The sequence below is a fragment of the Lissotriton helveticus genome, chromosome 5_1, assembly GCF_964261635.1.
Source record: "Lissotriton helveticus chromosome 5_1, aLisHel1.1, whole genome shotgun sequence".
Classification (NCBI taxonomy): domain Eukaryota; kingdom Metazoa; phylum Chordata; class Amphibia; order Caudata; family Salamandridae; genus Lissotriton; species Lissotriton helveticus.
This window is the reverse complement of record NC_136065.1, coordinates 2,023,270,123-2,023,297,027: the sequence shown is the minus strand read 5'-3', so window position 1 is coordinate 2,023,297,027 and position 26,905 is coordinate 2,023,270,123. Positions and strand designations below refer to the sequence as shown.

The 26,905-nt window shown below is 46.4% G+C and overlaps 1 protein-coding gene across 1 annotated transcript in view; it reads right to left on the bottom strand.

Annotated features, from left to right (window-relative positions):
- The window catches only part of LOC144752849 (uncharacterized), a 785,061-nt gene that overhangs the window by 459,037 nt on the left and 299,119 nt on the right, over nt 1–26,905 (bottom strand). Inside the window, exon 8 of the mRNA XM_078640687.1 lies at nt 18,740–18,799. Within this exon, the coding sequence (XP_078496813.1) occupies nt 18,740–18,799 (60 nt within the window). The remainder of the gene's footprint in view (nt 1–18,739; nt 18,800–26,905) is intronic.

Here is a 26,905-nt window from a genome sequence, read left to right as displayed (position 1 = left end):
GGTCGACTTCTGCCGTTTTGGGCTTTGCACGTAATTTGGGTGCGAGACCCATGCAAGCCCTCTTGAAAATATACACTGCGAAATGCGTATCCCTCGCAATGTATGGCGCTGATATTTGGGGAATTAGGAATGTGAAAGCAATCAAGTCCGTGGAGGACAAGTTTCTTAGAAAAATGTTATGTGTCCCACAATCTGCAGCTGGCTATATTGTTCATCAGGAGTGTGGTGCTAGTTTTGTGGAGGATCAAATTACCATGGCACCCCTTTTAAAATGGATCTCGACCTGGCTGAGCCCAGAACTGGGGCTAAACCAGGAAATCTTTAAAGATTGTTTAGCTCTTGATCATGGGAATCGCATCCTGTGGCTCAGATATGTCTATAATATGACAGTGTTATTGGGTCGACCTGAGCTATTTAATTCGCCCGAGAAGCTGTCAAAGGGGGACATTAAATGGGTCAAGGATTCATATCTTTTAATGGCCACTATAGTTAGAGAGGATAGGGAGCTGGTTAAGTCGACGGTAAGAGCACATCAATTGCGTAAAACTGTTCTGACTATTGAACCTTATCTGGTTATTGTTACAAACCCCAATCATTGATTTTTACTGACCAGATTTAGGTTGAACCAAGTTCATTTCCTGCTTGCAGAGTTACCAGGATGGAAGAGGGTGGATGAATTGGGGGTTTGTTCATGTGATGATTCCTCCACTCAGGATACAATGTATTTTATTCTTTTCTGCAAGCACTTTACCGTCATTAGGAAGCGTTTCATCCTCCCAATCCTAGCTAATAAAGGCTTTCTTCAGGCGAAGCCTGCCCTTCTATATCTCCAGCTATTATCAAATGTGTGGGAAATTTTTAAGGTTGCTAGCTTCCTCACCGCGGCCATAGGAATTATGAGAAAATTTAGGCTAAGTTTAATCGTCCCAAATGCATTTTAATTTAATCAAATGAACGTCTGTAACGTCTCAGTTTAGTAATATGGTTTTATGAAATTCACCCAACATGAATTTGAATATTGTACTGTGTTTTAAATTTTATGTAAATTGTTACTATTTTTAATCTGTAATCAATGGTTTCATAATCTTTGGTACAAAATTATAGCATGCTTTTATGGTTTTAAAACAAACCAAATAAAGTACTTTGACTGACTGACACTGAGGGTTTGGATGAGTGTGGGGTACCAGTGAAAGTAGGTTCAGTGACCACAATCCCAACTATTTATTACTCTGCCTGCTGGTTAGTTCTCATCCTTCTATAAGTAAAGGTAAGCCTGACATAGCCCCTGAAGATAAGGGACTTAAGCTTACGTGGCAGGGTGAAAATATCACAATGTTGTTAACCCTCAATGTAGGAACTAACCTTAGGGTCAAGTCTACCCTATCTGGTCCAGCTAAACATGTTATATCTTTTCAGCAAGGTACGTTTGACAGGGAATACAGGTCATCCGGCCAATGTTTGTGTTTTGCTCTAAACTGTAGCCCTAGGAGCAAAACTGTCATTGCCTAATAAGGTACAGGGTCTAAAATGGATCTAATAAAAAAGAAGCAGACATTCAAGAAGGGAACATGGGAAACACTGATAAGTACCCAAAATAAAAGGATGCAAGGGGTTTCTGGAACATTGTGAATGGAAGCCAACCAAGGTCTGTTAAAACTGACAGGTTACTTGTTTCTCACAAATATACTCTTCTGAGAATAGCAGCACAGCTGATTTTTTAGAGGACCCTCTCCAATTTCCTATTGATATTACATTTGATCTTGTAGTGGTGATCGTAGCAATGTCTACTAGTCGATCTAGAAATGCACCTGACCCCAATGGAGTTCCCATTGACCTTTATAAGGAGAATATTGCTTTGCCACCCCACATAATTACTAATGCTTTGAACACTGTAGTATTCTTTATGATTCCTGTCTCTTGCAGACTGCCGTTAGATCTCCAATCTTTAACCACTTGGATGCTAAGGCTGATGCTGCTCCTCAATGTATTTTCCATTGAAATCAATGGAAACTCCATGACGAGCTGAGCTCGTCATGAGCGTCGAAGGGGTTAAGAAAGGTAATAGACAGGATCCTTGGTATTGGCCAATATTGTTAGAATCTGTGATGAGAGTAGTAGGTTATATCATTCAGCACAGGATATAGATTTGGGCCTATCAGTCTGGCATCATTAGAAAGATGCAATATGGTTTTAGAGAGAGGCGAGGATGCAAGAACAGTAAGCATAATATATTGAAAATAAAATACACAATAACCTAAAAGTGCTCCATCTTCCTTGACTTTATGGACCTCCACAATGCTTTCGTACCATGTGAATCATTCCAAATTATGAAACATTCCCAACCAAATAGGCTTGTCCCAGTCTTTAGTAGACTTCTCACATGCACTACATTGGGGGTATCTGCGATAATCAGGTATGGAACTGATGGGAAGTACACCAAAAAATTTAGACTATCTTAACATACACAGGTCTTGTTCATGTTACATATAAATGTTTTAATTCTTCGCTAACAGGACAGTGGAAAGATTTACCTAAGATGAACTCAATCAATCAATCATTTATAAATCGTACTACATACCCGCGAGGGTCACAAGGCGCTGGGGGTGGGGGGGACGCTACTGATCGAACAGCAAAACACACAAGATGATGGACGGAATGTTGCACAATGGCAAAACATTCGGCCCCAGTCACAGATCTGGGTTTAATCCATCGTTATTTTGCTCACCAAGCCACCCCAGTTCAGACATGGCCATATGCAAATCAGTCTTGACCCTGTGCCTCATGGGAACAGTCCACACCAAACTGCCAAGCCATGTCTTCCCTGGACCGGAATCAAGCATCCTAGGACCGGTTTCTGGCTATCAGCCATCTTCAGCCAGGATAGCTTGACTCCAGTGGTGTAGTGAGCAAGGGACCCACGCCTGGGCATACCCTTCCCACATAGGGTGAACAGCAAAACACACAAGATGATGGACGGAATGTTGCAAAATGGCAAAACATTTACCCCCAGCCACAGATCTGTGTTTAATCCATCGTTATTTTGCTGACCAAGCCACGATGGGTTTAGGCCCAGATCTCTGTACTGGGGTGAATGTATGACATTGATCTGCATTCTGTCCATCAACTGTTGTTTTTGCTTTTGTCACCCTGAGTGGGACGGGTATGCTCAGACGTGAGTCTCGTGCTCTCCACACCACTGGAGTCAAGCTATCCTGGCTGATGACGGCTGATAGCCAGAAACCGGTCCTAGGATGCTTAATTCTGGTCCAGTGAAGACATGGCTTGGCAGTTCGGGCTGGACTGTTCCCATGAAGCACAGGGTCAAGGCTGATTTGCATATAGCCGTGTCTGAACTGGGGTGGTGTGGAGTGCAAAAAAACGATGAATTTAGGCCCAGATCTCTGTACTGGGGTGAATGTATGACATTGTTCTGCATTCTGTCCACCAACTGTTGTTTTTGGATTTGTCACCCCGAGTGGGACGGGTATGCTCAGAAGTGAGTCCTGTGCTCTCCACACCACTGGAGTCAAGCTATCCTGGCTGATGACGGCTGATAGCCAGAAACTGGTCCTAGGATGCTTGATTCCGGTCCAGTGAAGACATGGCTTGGCAGTTCGGGCTGGACTGTTCCCATGAGGCACAGGGTCAAGGCTGATTTGCATATGGCCATGTCTGAACTGGGGTGGTGTGGAGTGCAACAAAATGATGGATTTAGGCCCAGATCTCTGTACTGGGGTGAATGTATGACTGTGTTCTGCATTCTGTCCATCAACTGTTGTTTTTGCTACTGATCAAACAGCCAGGTTTTGAGTATCCTCCTGAAGGTAAGCAGTTCTTGGGTCTGTCGTAGGCTCAGTGGGAGGGTGTTCCATGTCTTGGCGGCGAGGTTGGAGAAGGATCTCCCACAGGTGGTTGTTCTTCGGATGCGCGGGAAGGTGGCGAGTGAGAGGTCGGCGGAGCTTAGCTGGCGGTTGGGGATGTAGAAGGAGAGCCGCATGTTGAGGTAGGCTGGGCCAGTCTGGTGGAGTGCCTTGTGTGGGTGGGTGAGGAGCTTGAAGGATATCCTCTTGTTGACGGGGAGCCACTACAGGTTTCTCAGGTGGGGGGGATGTGGCCGTGGTGTGGTACGTCGAGGATCAGTCAGGCCAAGGTGTTTTGGATGCGTTGTAGTCGTTTGATGAGCTTGGTCGGGGCTCCAGCATAGAGGGCGTTTCCGTAGTCGAGTCTGCTGCTGACGAGGGCCTGGGTGACTGTCTTTCTTATATCTGTTGCGATCCATCTGTATATCTTGCGGAGCATGTGAAGGGTGTTGAAGCAGGAGGAGACGGTGTTGACTTGCAGGGTTATTGCAAGCGTTGAGTCGAGGATGATTGCCAGGTTGCATGCATGGTCAGTGGGTGTCTGGGCTGCCCCCAGTGCCATCGGCCACCAGGACTTGTCCCAGGCTGAAGGGTTGGAGCCGAGGATGAGGACTTCCGTCTTGCCCGAGTTCAGCTTCAGACGGCTGGTCTTCATCCAGTTGACGACGGCCTTCATTCCTTTGTGGAGGTTGGTTTTAGCGGTGATAGGGTCCTTGGTGAGGGAGAGGATCAGCTGAGTGTCGTCGGCGTAGGAGATTATGTTGAGGTTGTGCTGTCTGGCTACGTGTGCGAGCGGAGCCATGTAAATGTTGAACAGCGGTTGGCTCAGGGAGGATCCCTGGGATACGCCGCAGATGATCTCAGAGGCTTTGGAACGGAATGGGGGGAGGCAGATGCTCTAGATTCTGCCGGAGAGTAAAATGGTGGTCCAATCCGGAGCCTTGTCTCGGATCCCTGCGGCGTGGACGGGTGAGCGTAGTGTGCGGTGGCAGACTGTGTCAAAGGCGGCAGAGAGATCTAGGAGAATGAGTGCTGCGGTCTCATCGTTGTCCAGCAGGGTCCTGATGTCGTCGGTGGCGTCGATGAGGGCAGTCTCGGTGCTGTGGTGGCTTCGGAACCCTGACTGGGAAGGGTCCAGGATTCTGTTTTCTTCGAGGTATCGGGTTAGCTGTCTGTTGATGGTTTTCTCGATGAGCTTGGCCGGGAACGGGAGAAGAGATATTGGCCGGAAATTCTTGAGGTCTCTTGGGTCTGCATTAGGTTTTTTCAGTAGGGCATTGATCTCGGCATGTTTCCTGATCTCTGGGAAGGTCGCGGTCTTGAGGGAGAGATTGATGATGTTGCACAGGTGGGGTGCGATGGAGCTGCTTGCTCTGTTGAAGACGTGGTGCGGGTATGGGTCTGACGAAGAGCCGGAGTGGATTGAGCGCATGGTCTTGATGTTGTCATCGATGCTCACGATGGCCCAGGCTAGCAGACGGTCGTGGTCGATGGTGTACGGAGGGTCTGTTGTTTTGCTGTCTCTTGGGGCTGTCTGGGTGTTGAAGCTGTCGTGGATGTCTGCTATCTTGAGGTAGAAGAAGGTGGCGAGGCCTTGCGACGGCGGGATGTCGTTGGTGTTGGAGCTGGGGTTGGAGAGTTCCTTTACGATGTTGAAGAGCTCCTTGCTATTGGGTGCTTTGTCGTCGAGGCGGTCTTTAACCACTTGGCTGCTAAGCAATCCCCAACACTATCATTGAATTTCCATTGAAACCAATGGAAACTCCATGACGAGTTACCCTTGTCATTAGCACTGAAGGGGTTAAAGGAGGTCCTCTTGACCACCCTGATGAGGTGGTGGTGGTTGCGGATGGCGTCCTTGTGTGCTGCATAACTGTCCGGAGTTTGTTCACTGTGCCATTTCTTCTCTAGTTTCCGGCGGGCTTGCTTGGAGGCTAGGAGTTCTGGGGTGAACCAGCTGGCCCTCTTGCTGGTGTCTCTGTGGGGGGGTTTCTTCAGCGGGAGAGGGTGTTGGCGCAGTCCTCGATCCAGCGTCTGAGGCTGTGGGCAGCGTCGTCGGTGTTGGAGGGTTCAGGGTGGGTTGAGAGCGAGGTTTGCGTTTAGTTGGGCTTCGGTGATTTTGCACCAGCAGTGGCGGGGGATCTTTTGGGTGCGGTGGTGTGTGGTGGGTTTCTGGAAGGTGAAGTGGATGCAGCGGTGGTCGGTCCAGAGGAGTTCGGTGGTGTGGCTGATGGAGACGTACGGGCTTGAGGAGAAGACGGGGTCAAGCGTGTGGCTGGCGGAGTGGGTGGGCGTTGTGATGAGTTGCTTCAGTCCGAGGTTGGCGAGGGTATCGATCAGGGTTGTGGAATTGATGTCGCTGTTGTTCTCAAGGTGAACGTTCAGGTCTCCGAGGATGATGTAGTCGGTGGAGGTCAGGGCGTGCGTGCTGATCAAGTCGGCGATGGAGCCGCTGAACTGGGGGCGGGGTCCGGGGGGTCGGTAGACGAGGGTGCCTCTGATTTAGGGTCTGTGTGGATCTGGAAATGCATGTGCTCGGCAGTGCTGAGCGCGTCGTCGGTGCCAGTCGAGACAATGATGCTGTTCTTGTGGACGATGGCGATTCCTTCTCCAACTCCGTTGGTGCGGTCTCTGCGGGTGATGTTGTAGCGTCTGGGAAGGCTATGGTGATGTCTGGTGCGGAGGAGTCATTAAACCAGGTCTCTGTCAGGAAGGCGACGTCCAGGGATGTTGTGTCGAGCAGGTCCCTGAGCTCGACGGCATGCTTGCGTGTGGAGCGGCTGTTCAGTAGTATGCATCGGTGGTGGTTGGGGTCTTTCTTGGCGGGTGGTTCGTCGGCTCTGAGAATGGTGCAGCTGCAGTTCCGGCAGGTGAAGGGGCCGTGTGTGCTTTTCGGGGTGGCCTTGTAGCAGGTGTGGCTCCGTCCGGAGTTGAGAGCGTGCAGAGTGCTGGCGTCGCAGTGGCAGCGGTCGTCGTGGCGGGGGTCAGGGGCTCTGGTGTTGGGCTCGGTCCAGGCGTGGAAGGGCGCTGATGGGCTTGCCTTAGGTGCGCCTCTGGCCGCGTAGCGGCTGGCATATTTGGGGAGGTGGGAGGGAGGAGCAGCTGGGAGGTGGGAGGTGGGGGCAGCGAATGGGCAGTGGGCAGTCAGGGGGGCGGGGCCACAGGGAACGTAGTGGCGATGGCGGTGAGGAACAACGAATGTAACAGAGGGAAAAGGGGCACAAAATCGAGGGTAACACGAGTGGCACAGAAGGCAAAAGGGCACTAAAAAATGAGTGGAACAGAGGGCAGAAGGGCCCAAAAAACGATGGGAAAACGAGTGGAACAGAGGGCAGAAAGGCACAAAAAACGAGGGGAAGACGAGTGGCACAGAAGGCAAAAGGGCACAAAAAATGAGTGGAACAGAGGGCAGAAGGGCACAAAAAACGATGGAAAAACGAGTGGAACAGAGGGCAGAAGGGCACAAAAAACGAGTGGAACAGAGGGCAAAAGGGGAACAAAAAACGAGTGGAACAGAGGGCAGAAGGGCACAAAAAATGAGGGAAAAACAAGTGGAACAAAGGGCAGAAAGGCACAAAAAATGAGGGTAAAACGAGTGGCCAGAGGGCAGAAGGGCACAAAAAAACGAGTGGAACAGAGGGCAGAAAGGCACAAAAAATGAGGGAAAATCGAGTGGCACAGAGGGCAGAAGGGCACAAAAAAATGAGTGGAACAGAGGGCAGAAGGGCAAAAAACGAAGGAAAAACGAGTGGAACAGATGGCAGAAAGGCACAAAAAACAAGTGGAACGGAGGCAGATTACAGAGTACAGAAATATAGGGGCAGCTAAGAACAGAAAGCAGAACTGGCAGAGAGGCACAGGGGCAGCGAGGGGCACAGAGGGAAAAAATCAATCAATCAATCAATCAATCAATCATTGCATTTATATAGCGCACTACTCACCTGGAGGGTCTCAAGGCGCTTGGGGAGGGGGGGTCCGCTACTGCTCGAACAGCCAGGTCATGAGCTGCTTCCTGAATGCGAGGTAGTCTTGGGTCAAGCGGAGATGGGTCGGGAGGGAGTTCCAAGTCTTGACGGCCAGGTAGGAGAAGGACCTTCCTCCTGTGGTGGCTCTTCGGATGCGGGGGACGGCGGCGAGGGCGTGGCTGGTCGATCGAAGCTGGTGTGTGGGAATGTAGAAGTTGAGGCGGCTGTTGAGGTATCTTGGGCCTTGGTTGTGCAGGGCTTTGAGTGCGTGGGTGAGGAGCCGGAAGGTGATTCTTTTGTTGACCGGGAGCCAGTGCAGGTCTCTCAGGTGTCCGAAGATGTGGCTGTGTCGGGGGATGTCGAGGATGAGTCTTGCTGAGGCATTCTGGATCCGTTGGAGTCTCTTCTGGAGTTTCGCGGTGGTTCTGGCGTAGAGGGTGTTGCCGTAGTCCAGTCGGCTGGTGACGAGTGCCTGGGTGACCGTCTTCCTGGTCTCGGTGGGGATCCACCGGAAGATCTTACGTAGATGCGCAGGATGTTGAAGCACGACGAGGAGACGGCGTTGACTTGTCTGGTCATGGAGAGGGAGGAGTCCAGGATGAAGCCCAGGTTGCGTGCGTGGTCCGTTGGTTTGGGTGCGCTGCCCAGGGCGGGGGGCCACCAGGTGTCGTCCCAGGCGGAGGTCGAGGAGCCCAGGATGAGGACTTCCGTCTTGTCTGAGTTCAGTTTCAGGCGGCTGTTCATCATCCACTCGGCTACGGCTGTCATCCCTTCGTGCAGGTTGGCTCTGGCGGTGGCGGGATCGTTGGTTAGGGAGAGGATCAGCTGGGTGTCGTCGCCGTAGGAGATGATGTTGAGGTTGTGTTGGCGTGCGATGGCTGCAAGGGGGCTTATGTAGACATTGAAGAGGGTGGGGCTGAGCGAGGAGCCTTGAGGAACGCCGCAGATGACTTCGGTGGCTTCTGATTTGAAAGGGGGGAGGCGGACTCTCTGTGTTCTTCCGGCGAGGAAGGAGATGATCCATTCCAGTGCCTTCTCTTGGATTCCGACGTTGCTGAGGCGCTGCACTAGGGTGCGGTGGCAGACAGTGTCGAATGCCGCGGAGAGGTCCAGGAGGATGAGGGCCGCAGTTTCCCCGTTGTCGAGCAGGGCTCGGATGTCATCGGTGGCTGCGATGAGGGCGGTTTCGGTGCTGTGGTTGGGCCGGAAGCCGGACTGTGAGAGGTCGAGGGATCCGTTCGTCTCAAGGAAGGTGGCCAGCTGCTTGTTGACGGTCTTCTCGATGACTTTGGCCGGGAACGGGAGGAGCGAGATGGGGCGGTAGTTTTTGAGTTCGGTGGGGTCTGCTGATGGTTTCTTCAGTAGAGCGCTGAGTTCGGCGTGCTTCCAGCTCTCCGGGAAGGTAGCGGTGTCGAAGGAGGCGTTGATGATGTCTCGTAGGTGGGGTGCGATGACGGCGTCGGCTTTGTTGAAGACGTGGTGAGGGCAGGGGTCGGTTGGAGATCCGGAGTGGATGGAGTTCATCGTGCGTCGGGTTTCTTCGGTGTTGATCAGGGTCCAGGCACGGAGGATGGCGGTGGGGGGTGGCGGTGAGGTCGTGGGGTGCGTTGGCTGAGTGATGAAGCTGTTGTGTATGTCTGCGATCTTGTTGTGGAAGTAGGAGGGGAGGGAGTTGCAGAGGTCTTGAGTTGGGGTGATGTCGTTGTTTCCGGCGTTGGGGTTGGAGAGCTCTTTGACGATGTTGAAGAGTTCCCTGCTGGTGTGTGCGTTGTTGTCCAGTCGTTCCTTGAATGCGGTTTTCTTGGTGGTGTGGATCAGTTGGTGGTGTTTTCGGGTGGCGAGCTTGAGGGTGGTCATGTTGTCTGGTGTTGGGTCTCTGCGCCAGGCTCTCTCGAGGGTTCGGCAGTTCTTCTTGGAGCTCCTGAGTTCGTCGGTGAACCATGGTGCTTTCTTACTGCCCGGTCTGCTAGGCGGGGTCCTCAGAGGGGCGAGGTCGTCTGCGCAGTTGCTGATCCACTTCGTGAGGTTGTTGGCGGCCTGGCTGGGGTTCGCTGAGCTGGCGGGGGGGTCCCGGCTCAGGGATGCGGCGAGCTGGTCGGCTGTGATCTTGTTCCAGCTTCTGCGTGCAACGTGTTGCTGGTGGTGGTGGATCGTGTTCTTTCTGAAGCTGAAGTGGACGCAGCTGTGGTCCGTCCAGTGGAGCCCGGTGGCGTGGCTGAAGGCGATGTCCTTGCTGGATGAGAAGACGGGGTCGAGTGTGTGTCCGGCGTAGTGGGTGGGGGTGGTCACCAGCTGCTTGAGTCCGAGGTTTGAGAGGTTGTCCAGCAGGGTGGTGGTGTTGCGGTCGTTGTAGTTCTCCAGGTGGAAGTTGAGGTCCCCGAGGAGGATGTAGTCAGCGGAGGGGAGGGCGTGCCGGCTGATGAAGTCGGCGATGTCTTCGCTGAATTGTGTGCGTGGTCCCGGGGGTCTGTAGATGAGGGTGCCTCTGAGGGTGGTCTTGGGGTCGGTGTGGATCTGGAAGTGCAGGTGTTCGGCGGATGTGAGGGTGCCGTCGGTGTTGGTCGTGATGCGGATGGTGTTCCTGTGGATGATGGCGATGCCTCCTCCGGTCTGATTGCCGCGGTCCCTCCGGGTGATCTTGTATCCGTCCGGGATGGCGATGGCGATGTCGGGTGCAGAGGAAGCGTTCATCCAGATTTCCGTGAGGAAGGCAACATCTGGGGATGTGGTGTCGAGCAGGCTCCAGAGCTCTACGGCATGTCTGTGGACGGAACGGGTGTTGAGCAGGATGCACTTCAGGTGGTTGCTGCTGGGGTTCGACACGGTGGGTGCGGGTGCAGTGCAGGCCCGGATGCAGGTGAACTTGCAGGAGTGGCAGCTGAAGGGACCGTGGTTGCGTCTCGGGGTGGCTCGGTAAGGGGGCACGGACCACGAACAAGCAGGGTAGACAGACAACAGCAGTCACAGACACAACAATGAAAATACAGGCAATACAATAAAAGCAATAAAGTGGAGGATGAACAAACCTACCTACGGCCTACCACTGGCCACCAGGGATGAGGCGCAGGTGGTAGACTGCGGGTGGTGGAGGGCCTTGAACTTCCTCAGCAGCGGCAGCTGGGGCAGGGAGGCACAGGAGGGCCTGTGAGGAGGGGGAGCGACCTACCCGGTGGGGTGAAGGGTCACTCCACATGAGTTCCAACTTTTCTTTATTAAGGGAAAACATTATTAAGGGAAAACATATCTCATGGTTAAACTCATTTTCGTATCTTGGGGTTGCCATTGACTCTCGTTGTAGTTGGCTGTTTTGCCTCTCTAACCACTGCCTCCATTTTAATCATGCACTTGGGGCTGTGTTTAGATTGGCCCTAAATTTAGGCACTAAACCTGTAGTGTTTATTTTATAAAATAAAAACATTGAAAGGCCCACCCATGCTGATGTGTGGGGCTGCAATATGGTGTGTTTGCAACTGCTCAAAGAAATGCAGGATACAACCTACATGTAGTGTGCACTGTTCCTAAGTGAACAATCCGTTCACACTTAATTAAACAAATCGTTACTCCAAAGTTTGTACGTGAGTTTATCTATATTTACCAAACATGAAAATAATTCTTCATAAAACATAGGATTGACATTGTTGTCGATACATTACATAGTATCATTGCTTATATGTCCATGTTCATTCTATCAATCTTACTTTGTAAAATTAGTTCATACATAAATGTGTTCATTCAAATATGATGGCATACAATGGTGTGTCACAATAAATGCATTTTACAATAAAATTGATTTCTCACGATCCAGAGCCCAATCCATTTCAGGAATAACCATTCCCTTCATCAGGGGATATATCCTGAACTCACTGCTCCAATGCAAATTTTGCGACGTAATAAAAAATATTGTGCCAGACTCCCAAAGTCCTGAAATTGCTTAAAAGCCAACTGTAATTAACTGGACAACCAAAACGATCAGTGCCTTCAGGTAAGTATTCAATTCAAAATCTGTGATGCCACAATTTCACAGCAGCGTCAAAGGATCACACTGAAGTGTGCATGTAGTTTGTTCTTTGGCCCATATATCAACGCTTGTTTAGCTATGTGTAATAGCGTAAAACTCCAACTCTGACGACTGTGTTTCCGTCAAACCAACAAGTGTATTCACAGCGAGAAGTCCCGCGGAAGGTTACCTGCAACTGCATAAGGTTACAACAGGAGGAGAACCAATTTTGATGGTGCTTGTTAGGATTAGACCTATGGAGTCCCAATTATTTTCTGTATGAGAAGTTGGCTTAGCCAATGCCAAAGATCACATTAGGCTTGTGCCACTTCTTTTTTGTATTACACTAAGGGAAAATCCGAAAGCGGGATTCAACCAAGAAGGAATTTCTGGTCGCCTTCCTTGTGATTTTAGCCATAGGATTATGTAGTGGAATTACATTAACAAAAAAGAGAAAGCACTGAGCATACCTGATTTGTTAAGTTTTCCCCTGACCCTTATCAGAGGAGAAGGTGCCAGGGTGAAAAAGCTTTTCATGAGGCTGGCACCTGCCAATAGAGAGAATAGAGAATTGAAAAAGCCAGTTTCGGGGACTTCGTTTTCATCAGAACGAGTCCCAGCACTGAACTGTATTTATCTCTGCTAAAAAAGTCTGAGAATGGATACTTTTTCTACATTTGGTTTGGGCTCTATAAGGAGTAATCTTTTTTTTTTTTACTTTATTTATATTTTAGAGATGTATTGCCTGTTCTTGATAATATGCCCTAGAGTTCTCATCAGAACGAGTCCCAGCACTGAACTGTATTTATCTCTGCTAAAAAAAGACTGAGAACGAAAACTTTTTGGTTTGGGCTCTATCAGGAGTAATCTTTTTTTTTAACTTTATATTTTAGAGATGTATACATTTTTGGGAAAGATTTTCAATAACACATAGTTGGCAGCAACGTGCTAACATCTCCCACTGTTGCACATACCAATCTAATCAATATATTGCGTACACACAACATAGTTAGACATGGTTGATGTATATCGTTGAGGGGGTCAGAGCACCTTGTTAATCCATGTAGTATGCAGCACGGGTCATGCCGGGCATGGTGATCCAGCCAGCATGTACTAAAAAGTATTAGTCTAACTGCAAGTGAGTGTGGGACCTGGTGTGTCCAATTTGGCAGTAGCATGTTGCAGAGATATTTAGTAAATGGGTCTCAGATTTTGTGGAGATGATTCGCTGAAGGCATAAGGCCCCAATACGTAGTAAGCTGTGCTTGGCAATGTGAGACAACAGCAAACCACGCTTTCATTGTTGGAGCTGTTCTGCAGCCCCAGTGCATCGCCACCCTGCGCCTGGCCAGGAGCAATAACATTGCAACTAGTTGTCGGTGTGTGTCCAAGGTCTCCTTAGCATATCCCAGTAGACACAGCCGGAGGTCTGATAGTAAAGAGTCTCCCATGAAGATGCTGACAATCTCACAAATAGAGCACCAGTACTCCGCCACTGTCGTGCAGGTCCAGGTCTGATGCACAAATGTGGCCTCCGGCACGGAGCATCTCAAGCATCTTGCATCACTAGTCAGGCCTATCCTGTGTGAGTATGCTGGGGTGCGATACGTTCCATGAAGATATTTAAAATGAATCAGTCACAGTCTATAGTTATGGGAGAGTCTATTTGACCACAGCAATAAAGCAAAGTACTGCCTCTACTGTAATGCAGGACGTCCACCTATCAATGCGAAAGAATGGGGTCTGCAACTAACCCTAGAGATCTACTAAATGTAATCATTTAGCTTCAGTAGAAACGAGGTAGGCTAATCTGTCAAATAACATGACAGCCTTATTTTTTATATCTGGTCTGATAACTATGCTAATTATATTTTTGGTAGGCATTGTTTTCTAATTGTGGCACAAATACTGCATCTTAGAGCACGGTAGTTTAAATAAGTATTGTAAACTTCCCTTGTGTCTCTTATTTATCTTATTGTGGACAAGTACGAGAGAGAGAAAGCAAAAGAGTGTGTCCTGTTACAGCGATCCTTGAGAGGGCTGAGATGTTTGTGTTTGGGGTGCCAACTCACTTGTTTCTCTGGAAAGGTTAGGAGGTAAGGTTAGACACCATAGCTAGTCATACTTTGTCTTATAAATACTGAGGTGGTATGGTTAATCAGTCCCTACATGCTGATTTTCTATGGTCCAGAAGCTTAATTCCGTTCCTAAGCAGAATCCTGCAAAAATTTCAGCTGATTCAGAAGCTTTAGCTGGATGGGACACTTATATGTAGATAATAAATACATCTACATCTACATTCTGAATCCGGCTCCTATAATATGGCACCTGCTTGACTTTCTTCTTCATGAACATCTATTCCTTAGGGGTTAATTCGTGATGTTCTTATGCCCGCCTTTTACGTCAATACTGTCATTCCTAAACACCTTCAAGGTATAAATACACCTTCACTTGCTATGGCAAGGCAAGGTGCGGTTCGGGTACCTACTTGCACGATGCGGCTCACCACAGCAAGTCCCAAAGGAACTCAAGTCCACAACTGACGCACTGACCAGACACTGTCATCCTCCTCGCCGAGAATCCAACTCCAATGTTTCTGACTCCCCTTGCGGGGTGCTAGAGATCGAGTCTCGGGAAAGAGATATCAAACTCTCTGATTCTAAGTTATAGAGCTGATTAGAACCTAGATTAACTTTTGGCAACTCTTGGCATAACTAAACCAGACTAAAACAGCACCTACTTCTTCCCTCGTACTAGACTTAGGCTAGGTGCACTGGAGTAGGATTATTTTAGAAGCACCAGATGAGTATTTTAGCCTGTGTTATTTATGTATGTATTTTAATGAATATATGTCATAGCTAAAATTCATGCTATTACAGTATTATATTATATTACTGCAAACTCTGTAGATTTTATACTTCGCATTCTGTCTTACGATTGTAGCAGTTCATATCTCTTGCATGGGAAATAAGACTGTTCAATAAACCCTTTTTATTGAAACGGCTGTCTCCCTATTTCTGTGCAACACTCTGTAGAAACGAAGCATGCAAGATTGACTGAGTGCAGCGGTTATCTATTGTTTCCACGACTCTAAGATTATTCCAACTCTAAGGGAAACAAAGTTGTCATGTTTATGTGGTTGTCACAAACTAATCCCTTCTTGTTCATTCGAGAAAGTTTCTAGTGACCTCTGAGTTAGCTGGCACACACACAATTAAGTTTAATATACTCGATAGAGACATACTGACCTCAGTCCTATGTCAAAACTATAGTGTATATTATTCCAATGTGCAGAGCCTTTCAGGGATATAGGAACTACACTACAATATGTGGTGACGCAAGTGACAATGTGAGATCAGCGAAGAGGCGCAAGGTGACAAAAATTAGTCATATCTGTACAGTGAAGACTTTGTGGTTCAAAAAGAATGATTTACAATATTAGGGTATGTAATAACTGAGCGATTTGATTGAACCACAAGGGGTTTTGGCTCCATTAGTTGCGTTGAGGACTCCGATGACGTTTCAATCCTAATCAATCAGGATCATCTTCAGGACTGAGTAGCCGGGAGGACAGTGCAGTGGGTCAGGCTGGCTGTGAAGAAAGGGGGTAAAGGCCGGTCCGGGTGGGGCACAGCGGGCAACGTCTGCTTTAGCCGGTGGCTGGTGGGCGGTGGACACGGTCCCATGTCCACAGGTCAGGTGTGAATGCTGAACATGTGGGGGGATGTCAGGCGTGAAGGCTCCTGAGGATGTGGGGAGTCCTTGAGGAAGTGGTCCTGAAGAGTCAGTAAGTAAGACCTGTAAGTGGTTGGGTGGCAGGTTCAATATGGATGGCTTGTGCACCGCAGTCTGCACACGGGTTGGTGTGCATATGTGTTAATCGGAATCCAACACGGCAGGTGACGGTCTGCCGGCAACGGTCTCAAATGATCCTGGGCGTAGGAACGATGAACCCGTCACAACGGAGTCAATCCAGTTGATGGGGTAACGCTCAGATCAGCGTACGGCCGCCAAAGGCGTGTGCCTAACTGACTCCCCTAATGATACAAATTGAGATTTTGTTGTTTATTTTTGCATACCTACACAGATCTCAACTTGGTTATGGGTTATACTCCTGTTGTCTTTACAGCCTTACTTAAGAGCGCAATACATATGCAGTGGTGATGGAAGTAGTAGTTTCCCAGCGGGGGTGAGAAGCACAGCTTCCTCCTTGCTCATTCCCTCTGCGACAAGCGGTAACACGTGCCAAGTTCCGATGACGCGCTTAAGAGTGCAATGGATACGCAGTGGTGATGGGAGCAGTAGATTCCCAGCGGGGTGAGCAGCACGGCTTCCTCCTTGCCCCTTCTGTCTGTGGCAAGCGGCAACACGCACCACGTTGCGATGATGCGCTTAAGAGCGCGACGGATATGCAGTGGTGATGGGAGCAGTAGTTTCCCAAGGGGGTGAGCAGCACGGCTTCCTCCTTGCTCCTTCCCTCTGTGACAAGCGGCTACGCAACAGTCCAACTCATAGTATATATGTGAACAGTGAAAAAATAAGAGAGACGAAAAGAGTAAAAATTACAATTGTTTAGAAGAATTTATACACTTAGAAACATAAATCCTTATGCTTATGGGAGCAATCCCCTCAAACTACAGGGACATGTTATTTGCTTGATAGAATATAAGCAACACTGGGTTAATGCAAAAGTATACATTTCACAAAAGGGTAACAATATTTTGAACTGGATACAACAGAGAGAAATGGGACTTATGCTTGATCCTAAAAATGATCTTCCAAATTTGTTAAAAAGGAAATTGATATTGCATTGTATTGATGTGCAAAAAAACTATAGAGTGTAGGTTTCTCAGGGATATAAAGTCAAAGTTCCCTAAAGTTTTTTTTAAAAGACTGGGTTGCATGACGAACTTTATTTACAGAATATGTTTGGTTGATAATGACTGACAGAGTGTGTGGGAAAGTGATAAATGTCCCAGTTGCGGTGGAAGATGAAATGTGGGTAGAACTTGAAAAACTTAAAAATAAGGGAGTCACTGAAGAAGTTCAAAGAATAGAGTGGTTAGCGCCTGTTGTAATAGTCATAAAAGGAAATGGATGTTTATGTTTATGTCTAGACCTCAGAGAGATTAATAAATGTTTGGGCACGGATAGATATACTTTGCCTAACCTTACAGACATGATCATGTTGCTTAACCACTTGGATGCTAAGCTCCCTGATGTTCTGCCATGTAATTTCCATTGAAGTCAATGGAAACTCCATGACGAGCTGAGCTCGTCATGATCGTCGAAGGGGTTAATGGTGCAAAAGTATTTTCCACCACAGACCTCACTTCAGCGTACCAACAATCCACATATTACACTTGAGGAAGGGTGAAGTGACATTACAGCATTCATCACTCCATTTGGAACCTTCAGATATGCAAGGTTACCATGTAGGTTGGTATCTGTTGCATCTGTTTTTCAGAGATCTTTGGAGAAGGTATTCAGGGACTTCAAAGGACTGAGGATATATTAAGATGATATTCTAGTGTTTAGAAAAGATGAAGAAGAGAATGAATAGGTGGTAAAACGGGTCATGGAGAAACCTAAACTCTCCAATCTCAATGCAAGGTTAGAAAAAGTTACATTCAGGAAGGAATCAATTAACTGCTTAGATCAGATTACTTAAAGAGAAGGTATAACCCCCAAAGAGGATCTGATTAATTCCATACACAATTTGAAATCACCGTCTAACAATGAAGAGTTAATGCAATTTTGTGGTATGGCAGAATACTACAGAATATGCTCAATAATGAGAAAATTGCTAAAGAAAGGAACATAATTTGGTTGGGATCCTGCATGGGAAGAAGAATTCAAGGAAGGGGTGGAAAGACTGAGTCTAAAAACCTAATCTAAGATCTTTGTTCCTAAGGAAAATTCTATTCTTATGACAGATGCAAGTCTTAAATAATTAGGAACAGTTTTACAACAAGTTGAACAAGGCTCAGAATGTACCATTTTATTTTTGTCTAGAAGTTTGAAAGGTTCAGAAAGAATATATTCAGCCATAGAAAGAGAGGCACTTTTAGTATTCTGGGCTCAGAAAAAGGAAATATTTTTTAGGGGGTAGTAAATTTGAAATTGGAACTGACCACAAAACAATGTATGAAACATAAAAGAAATAATGGATCCAGTTTCAAGCAAGCAAGCAACAACTTAGCAGACACAAATTTCTGATGAGGAAGCTCTTGATAAGGATTTTGAAGACAATGACAAATACTTTGATCAGGAAATGGTCTGTGAAGATGGCACAGCCATTGTGTCAGAAGAAACATGGAGATCTGAATTAAAATCTGACAAGGCTTTACAGGACGTTTTGCAGTTTCTTAAAACAAGATAGGGTGGTAACAACATGAAGAGCAAAATAACAAAAATATTCTTGAGGGAGTACAGGATGAGTTATCAGAAAGTCAAGGACTGTTATTTTTAGAAACCAGACTTGTAGCCAAACCAGATTTGTTCCTCCTTTTGCTATGAGGGAAGAATTCATATCACTCTTGTACTTCCATGACGGAAAACACATTGAACCAATCCCTTGAAGACTGGCTCTTCAAGAGCTCAGAAAAGTAGATGTAGGGTGGTCCCTCTATGCTTTCTTCATGACTGAGATGATAATGCAAACAATGTTTACAATTATATAGAAGTTTGTTTTCCTTTTATGTTTTAGCTATTAAGGGATGCTGCCTAAACCTCTGGTTGTATATCAGTGGTTTAAACTTAGCCTGGTGAAGTAATCAGTTTCTAAAATGTACATAGCTGTGCAATAGTCACCCTTGGCACTTGGTGATGAGTCAGGGAATCTTTATTTTGAGGGGTTGACTTATTTCCAAAAACCCTCCCTCCAAGCTAACTACAAAGTAGCCGTGAGCACTAACCTTTAGTTTTATTTTCTTTCAAGGGGCGCTTCTTCAATGGTGGTTGTGGCTTTCTTGCACCTGTAAAACAGAGAAAAAGAGGAAAACTACTTATCCTACGACTCCTGTGCCTTCTTTTTCGAGCAGTAAAAAAGCATATGAGAAAGAGAACAATAGACTCCAGAGTCTGAGTTTAATAGGAGTTGTTCCCAGCCCCAAGGTGACAAACCCTTTCATTTGTCACTTTTGCATGTCCAAAGTTCGGAAAGAGAAGAGACATTAATACATTTACAAATATTTATTGAAACGATCGAATCCTTGTAAGTAAAACATGAACTGCGATAATTAGACTTATAAGGGACATCAGTGTTATAACCATTAGAGTGGTAAAAAACACAAACAATTCAACCATTCAGCGCTACTTGGCCTCCGGGTAGTCTGCGCTTAACAAAACCCATTTAATAATAATAATAATAATAATGTTAATTGTTCCTAATTTTATTCCCATCAATTGCTAGTAATCTTACACTAGTGAGGGCGTTACGGTAGTACCCTCTTGCCAGACACAATTGGAATGATCTAACCCCATACCTTGGAGTAATGTCTCAGAAGGCCAGCCTCAGTGCATCATCAAATGCACTATGTCGGAGTGTGTAAGCCTGTACACATCTAGCGCAGCTATCTTCCTTCTTAGAATGAATGTGTGGGATCGCAGTGCTGTATCTCATTCAAAGGTCTCTGCAACATTCATGATAACTCTGGTACGACATACGTCTCACCGAATTCAATACAGACACCGCATAAAGACTAAGATGCCAGCCTTATTTCATTCTGCTAGAGATGCAGAAATACATGTTAACATAATCTGAGTTGTCTCCTACGAACACATAATGAAGCAAGGACATCAATGTATATCAAAAATTAATGTGTGCATGCCCTATTCTTGTCTTAGTGAAAAACTTGTTCAAAGCACCATCTTAAAAAGTTGCTAAGTTAAAAAGGAAAATTAAAGTGGAGACTGAGTAGAATTCCTTTAACAGTGTTTTGACTAACATATGTTATTGTCTTCACTTACAGAATCTGCAACGGTTTCATGGAGGCACACAGTAGTAGCTGGCATGTTTTTATTGTTTTTTGTTATAGAGGAAAATAATTATTATGTGATAACACATTTTATCTCCATGTTGTTTAGTCCTGTTGGTACTTTAAAGTCTGTGAGATAAGTTAAAATCAGCCATCTGGCTGTTGAGGGGTGAAACCCTGAAAACAGTCCTAGGATGCTTGTTTCCAGTCCGGGGAGGACCTGGCCTGGCAGTTTGGGCTGGACTGTTCCCATTGGGCACAGGGTCAAGACTGATTTGCATATGGCTGGGTCCAAACTGGAATGGGATGGTGAGCAAAAAAACGATGTATTTAGGCACAGATCTCTGTACTGGGGTGAATGTATGACATTGTTCTGCATTCTGTCCATCAATTGTTCTTTTTGCATTCGTCACCACGAGTGGGACGGGTATGCCCAGACGTGGGTCATGTGCTCTCCATACCACTGGAGTCAAGCAATTCTGGCTGATGAGGGGTGAAACCCGAAACCGGTCCTAGGATGCTTGTTTCCAGGGAGGACCTGGCCTGGCAGTTTTGGATGGACTGTTCACATTGGGTGCAGGGTCAAGACTGATATGCATATATCGGAGTCCAAACTGTAATGGCATTGTGAGAAAAAAAAATGGATTTAGGCCCAGATCTGTGAACTATGACGAATGTATGATATTGTTCTGAATTCTAATCATCAATCGTTCTTTTTGCATTTGTCACCCCGAGTGGGACGGGTATGCCCAGACGTGGGTCTGGTGTTCTCCATGCCACTGGAGTCAAGCTATCCTGGCTGATGAGGGGTGAAACCCCAAAACTGGTCCTACGATGGTTGTTTCCAGTTCAGGGAGGATCTGGCCTGGCAGTTCAGGCTGGACTGTTCCCATTGGGTGCAGGGTGAAGAGTAATTTGCATATGGCTGAGTCCAAACTGGAATGGCATAGTAATGAAAGAAACGATGGACTTAGGCCCAAATTACTGTACTGGGTTGAATGTATGACATTGTTCTGCATTCTGCCCATCAATTGTTTTTGCATACTTTTTATGTGGATATGAGAAATGTGTAAGCCCAAAGTCTGTGGGGTACTTAGCGGCCTTTGCATCAACTAAATTGTGGCTACCTTTAAACATAGACAATGCCTTATACACTTGCGGCTTTCTTCCATTATATTTATATATTTGGTCCCAGCTCACCTCCAGATTTATATGCAGATCCCCACAGAAAACAAGTGGGTCTGGCCAGGATGCCAACTCAACATCTAAGTCATTAAATATTTTTGGGTCATGCTGGTTTGACCCATAAATGATACAAACTGTCAACACCACTGGTAGCGACACAATGGTCCATCTGCCCCACTTATCCTCCAAGACTCATTTACAGAGCTAATGCTGTTTCTTATGTGAATAGATACACCACTTATGGTGGGGGGCTGTGTAGAGCATGCCGCCAGGGTATAGCCTTTAATCCTCAGGGTGTCTCGCTTCCCCCACCGGATATGTGTTTCCTGTTAACAGATTATGTTGGCCCCTTTTGCTCTTAAAGCCTCAGCTATCCTTAAATGTTTTATCCTATCCTTTAAGCCCCCACATCATTTAAGCATATATGTATCTTACCCATTCCCATAATACAGGAGGTTGACATTTCTTAGACTGTCAGTTGTATTTCCTAATTGAATCCTCTCACATGCCTTGTTTTGCTCTTTCTCCAATATCCCCCACACTTTTTCCATGTTCTTTGTCCAGTTCAGAACCAGCCTCATGCAAATCAGTCTTGACCCTGTGCCTCATGGGAACAGTCCAGCCCGAACTGCCAAGCCAGGTCTTCCCTGAACCGGAAACAAGCATTGTGGCACCAGTTTCGGGGTAACAACCCTCATCAGCCAGGCTAGCTTGTATCCAGTGGCAAAGTGAGAAAGGGACCCACATCTGGGCATACCCTGCCAACTTGGGGCGAACAAAGCAAACACAAGGAGATGATGGACAGAGCGCTGAAACTTTTCAGACACTCACCCCCAGTCACAGAGCTGGGTTGAATCCATCATCATTCTTTAGCTGACTTAGCCACCTCAGTTCAATCCCAGCCATACGCAAATCAGTGTTGACCCTGTGCCTTATTGGAACAGTCCAGCCAGAACTGCCAAGCCAGGTCTGCCCTGAACCTGAAACAAGCATCCTGGTACCATTTTCGGGATAACACCCCTCATCAGTCAGGCTAGCTTGTATCCCGTGGCAAAGAGAGCAAGGGACCTACGTCTGGGCATACCCTGCCTACTTAGGGCTAACAAAGCAAACACAAGGAGATGATGGACGTAGCGCTGAAAATTTTCAGACACTCACTCCCAGTCACAGATCTGGGTTGAACTTAGTATAAATATTGGGGCCCAGACCCCAGAACATTAGACCTTGCTTGGATCAAGGAATCTGCCAAGAAGAAGAGGTAGAAGAACTGCTGGTAGTACTACTGACCCTTTGCTGTGTTGTTTCTTTGCCGGGTTGGCCTTCAGTTGCTTCTTCTGCCTTGAGCAGTGAAAGTACTGGACTGAACTTTCTTCACTTGTTGTTGAGTATCTCGAAGGGTTTGAAATAAAGCCTCCCTTCTGTTCACAAAATCTCAGGGACAGAAAATACTTCACTTACCTCTGGTTACCGCTTCTGGAACCATGGGTTTCAGTTGCCAAAGAGGGGGAAACAGCTGACAAAGTCACCAACACTGCTGCTTGTACCATGACCTGTGGGCACTGCACTCTACACCTCCTCGCCTCACTTCGCCACCCTGGTCTCACCGACAACCTCAACACCGTGAATGCACCGTACATTGGAGACCCCGTTCGTTATTCACACGACGCATCATCTGTCCCACACTGCAGTCTGGGCTGACTTACACCAGATCTTATCAAGAGGCACTGCCGCTTGCACTGTGACCTGTCACCACCACTCCGCCCCGCAGCCCTGGTCTCACCGGCGCTGCTGGATGACCGTCACCAAGCTTCTGTCTGTAACACAGCTTGAGGGCACTGCACGCAGCACTGCTACATTTTACATCGCAAACACAATGGTTGTAACAACACTAACACTGGTCCGCACCAACGCGGTCAGACGGAACTCTTGGATTCTGTTGTTTTCAGCACCGCAGTAGCACCGGATGGAGCTACTAGCTTTAAGGAACTGCATTTTACAGTTAATCTTGCGAAGTGTATATTTTTGATTACTGTATGTCTTTCATCATTTTGGACTTGTTCACACAGATACATATTGGTTATTTTTTTATAAAACCGGTGTATTGTCCTTTTGTAGTGTTTTCATTGTATTACTGTATGTTTAGTGCCAATGCTTCACACACTGCCTCTGAGATAAGCCTGACTGCTCATGCCAAGCTACCAAGTGAGTGAGGAGGGGTTATTTCAGAAGTGTATCCCTCTGATCTTGACTAGAAGGAAGGGTCCCAATTTGGACAAAGGTGCAAACTATTGCCACCCAGAGACCTCCATTTCTAACAGTAACATACCATTTAGGTTAAAAAAGGACATATTGCTGCTCTATGTAAAATGAAAAGATGTAAGAGAAAAATTACAGAAATTGAAGATCACAAAGTAGGAATTAATGATGACTCAGATTTTGAATGTGGCAAAATGTTTTACAAGTTTTTAGAGATTAACAGTCCCATCTGAAGTATATGTGTGAACAGTGAAAAAACAACAGTTTTGTTTCACTCAGGAGTAAAACTAACAAATAAATTTTACACTGAGAAGCTTAAAACAGAAGTTGATCTTTTGATTCCTGACATAAAGCCTTATGCAAATATGAGCAACCCCAACAAACTACAAGGATATTTCATGTGTTTGATAGAGTATAAACAAAGCTGGGTTAATGTAAAAGTATACATTATACAAAAGGGTGACAGTATTTTGAACTCGATACAACAGAGAGACATGGGACTTTTTCTTGATCCTAAAAATGATCCTCTATTAAAGGAAAATGTTATATTGCAAAGCATTGATGTGCATTAAACTCCAGAGAGTGGGTTTCTCAGGGATATAAAGTCAAAATTCCTTAAAGTTTTTAAAAAAATACCGAGCTGCATGAAGAACTTTATGCACAGAATATGTTTGGTTGACAGTGCATGGGAAAGTAAGAAATGTCCCAGTTGCTGTGGGAAAAAGAAATTAGGTTTGAACTAGAAAAACGTGAGAATGATGTAGTCATTGAAGAAGTTCAAGTAATAGAGTGGTTAACATCTGTGGTTATGGATAGAAAAGGAAATGGAAGTTTACATTTGTGTGTAGACCTCAGAGAGCTTAATAAATATGTGGTCATGTATAGATGAGCTTTGCCTTACATTACAGACATGCTCACATTTCCTAATGGTGAGTAAGTATTTTCCATGAAACAAGATAAGTGTGTAATCCATGAGATCTAGAGTACAGCTCATGGCAATTAGAGAACGTCTAATAAGACCATGGGAAGAGGTCGCATTAGATATTTTTGGTCCAGTTCATGGTGAAGGATATGAAACATATATAATAGTTTTAATGGACATTTGCTCAAAATGGATTGAATTATTCTTCACATTATGAATTAAAACTAAGTATGTGGTGAGGTCTCTAAAAGAAGTGTTGGCAGGTAAGGTATATATAGTATACTACTGACAGAGAATGGCGTACTGTTAGTATCGAAAAAGATAGAGACATTTTTGGAAGAGTATGACATAAGACATAATAAATGTATGCTTTACCAACCAGTAACTAAAAGAATTAAACAGCATTTTATCTGGGTACTGAAAAAAATCATATTATATGGTCAAATACAATGGTTTAGTGTGGAAAGAAGAAGTATTTAAAAGAGTGGAAGCATAGATGTCATACCAGATGCACCAAAAGGTAGAACACCTTTTGAGTTATTCAGAGGTACCGGTCCCTGTACATTATGGTTCCAGAGTGGTCAATGATTTGGAAGGTAAGTCATTTATTGTTGACCACAGTGATGAGTGGAAGTTGAGAAGATAGTTTGAGCACGGAAGCACAACTATGATAAAAGGAAGTCAGTGAAGGAGTGACTGTAAGTGATTTGGTAATGATAAATAACCAATGGGCCATAAACTATCGGGTCCCATAAAGGTCATAATGATCTCCACTAATGCAATTAAGACAAAGGATCATCGGATATGGAATTTAAACAAAGTTGTGCTGTACAAAGGGAAAATGAGTCATGAAAGGATTACGGGTGGCAGAGAACTTAAAAATAGGGGTGACTCTAGCGTGATAACTTATGGGGAGATCAAACCTCGGGTATATCTAAACAATTCTATAAGATGAATTGTAGAACTAATTTACTGTTGTGATTCATTACTTTGCTGTCTATGTATTTGCATCTCATGCTGTTAATTTTTTTTATCTTACTTGTTGCTAATTGTAACTATCTTATAATGTTTATTAAAAAAGAGAGGTGTGTGTCATATATGTATAAACTTAAGATGTGTGATATATGGCTGAGAACCATTATGTCTCCCTTTATAGATAGTTGCAACTCCATAGTTATGGAATCTTGGTTTGCAATGTTTTTGAATATGGGAAAGCAGGGAGACAGTTGGAATGGCTTAACCCGCTGTCAGCTGATCCAGCTGAATGGGACCTTTTATAAGTAGTTAATAAGTACACCACTGAACTGCTGCAAAAGCATCCTTTCAATATATACATTCACCTATCAAATGCTAATGCAACAAAATTACCATTGATCTGAGGGTTTTTGAGAAAAACTTTAAATAATTTTAAAGTTTGCTCACAACCACAAAACAGCACAACTTTTAAATTACAGCACATCAAAGATAAATATTTGGATTCAATTTAGTAATGGTGTTTTACAAAGATTAAAACAGGATGGGCGTGGCTTGGCGCGTTAAGATGGTGGTCACACTCTAAGAGTGCTCTGGACCCCACCGTTATCCGCTCCACAATCCATTGCCACCAGCCCAGTACATACCCTCAAACCAGCTGCTGAAGTCTCCGTCCTGCCCAATGCTTCCCAACGAGGCGCTTGCTGCCACTTTTCCTGCCTGTGGAGTCGAATTTCCTGCCTCGGCTGCAGACGCTCCTTTCCTGCAAGATGGCGGCGGCATCCCCCTGAGACCCTTCTCTATCCCAGTACATGATCTGGTGGCTGGCCTGTAAGGATTTGCGGATTCCCCACTGCCGGTTAGACAGACTCCTGGTTCACCACTGGGCCGGTCCCTTTCCTCTACCGGCTGGGCTTGCTGTTGCCCCTGGCCCTTCTTGCAGTGCCGAGGGGTTGCGTTTAGGGATGCGGCTGCCCGAGAGACGTATCGGCCACCAGATCGGGTGGCAGTGTCCGGCTGCCTGAGCCCACTTCTGTGAGTGGTCCACTGAATGTGCCCTGAATTTCATTTGGCTGCCACTGGGGGTCCCGGGCGCTCCTGACGCCCCTGGACCATTGTGCCTGCTCCCTGAGGCCCGATTGTAAAGACTGCTTCCCCGGCCGGCCCTGCTCTTCACTGCGACTCGGGGTGCTGCTGCGGCCGTACCGCCCTTCCCTCTGCCTGGCAATGGTCAACCTTCTTGGATCTCCGCGGCTGCTCCGCTGTAGGGCCTGATTTTGCTATGCCTCCTGAGGGCCCCTAGGCCTGCTGGTTGCTCCAAGGCACAGCTGCCGGCACTACTAAGATGCTGTAATCTGACAATGGAGGCCCAGGAGGCTGGTTTTGAGCCTTAACTCTTTGCTTGTTTTTGTTTACATACGCTGGTGACACGCAGACATCCGTCTATATGGAGGTGTCCATTATGGCCACGAACTGTCCTGCTAAACGTTTTAGATTAGCTCTCTATTACTATTAATTTTTCCTTTTCAGGGTTGGGAGGGAGGGAGGGTGTTGCCTTTGGTCTCTTTCTCTTTTTGCTTCATTTGAGCCATTGGTTTTTGTTTTCCACATTACCTCATCATGCGCATATGCCATCGATAGGGGACGTACCACCACGCACAGGCCATATCCTCCTATCCTAGCTGCGAGGAGTCACCTCGCCTGGGACTCCGGCCCTTCCACACCTACTTATCCCTGCGCCATCCACTCCTCAGATGCCCACCCGCGGT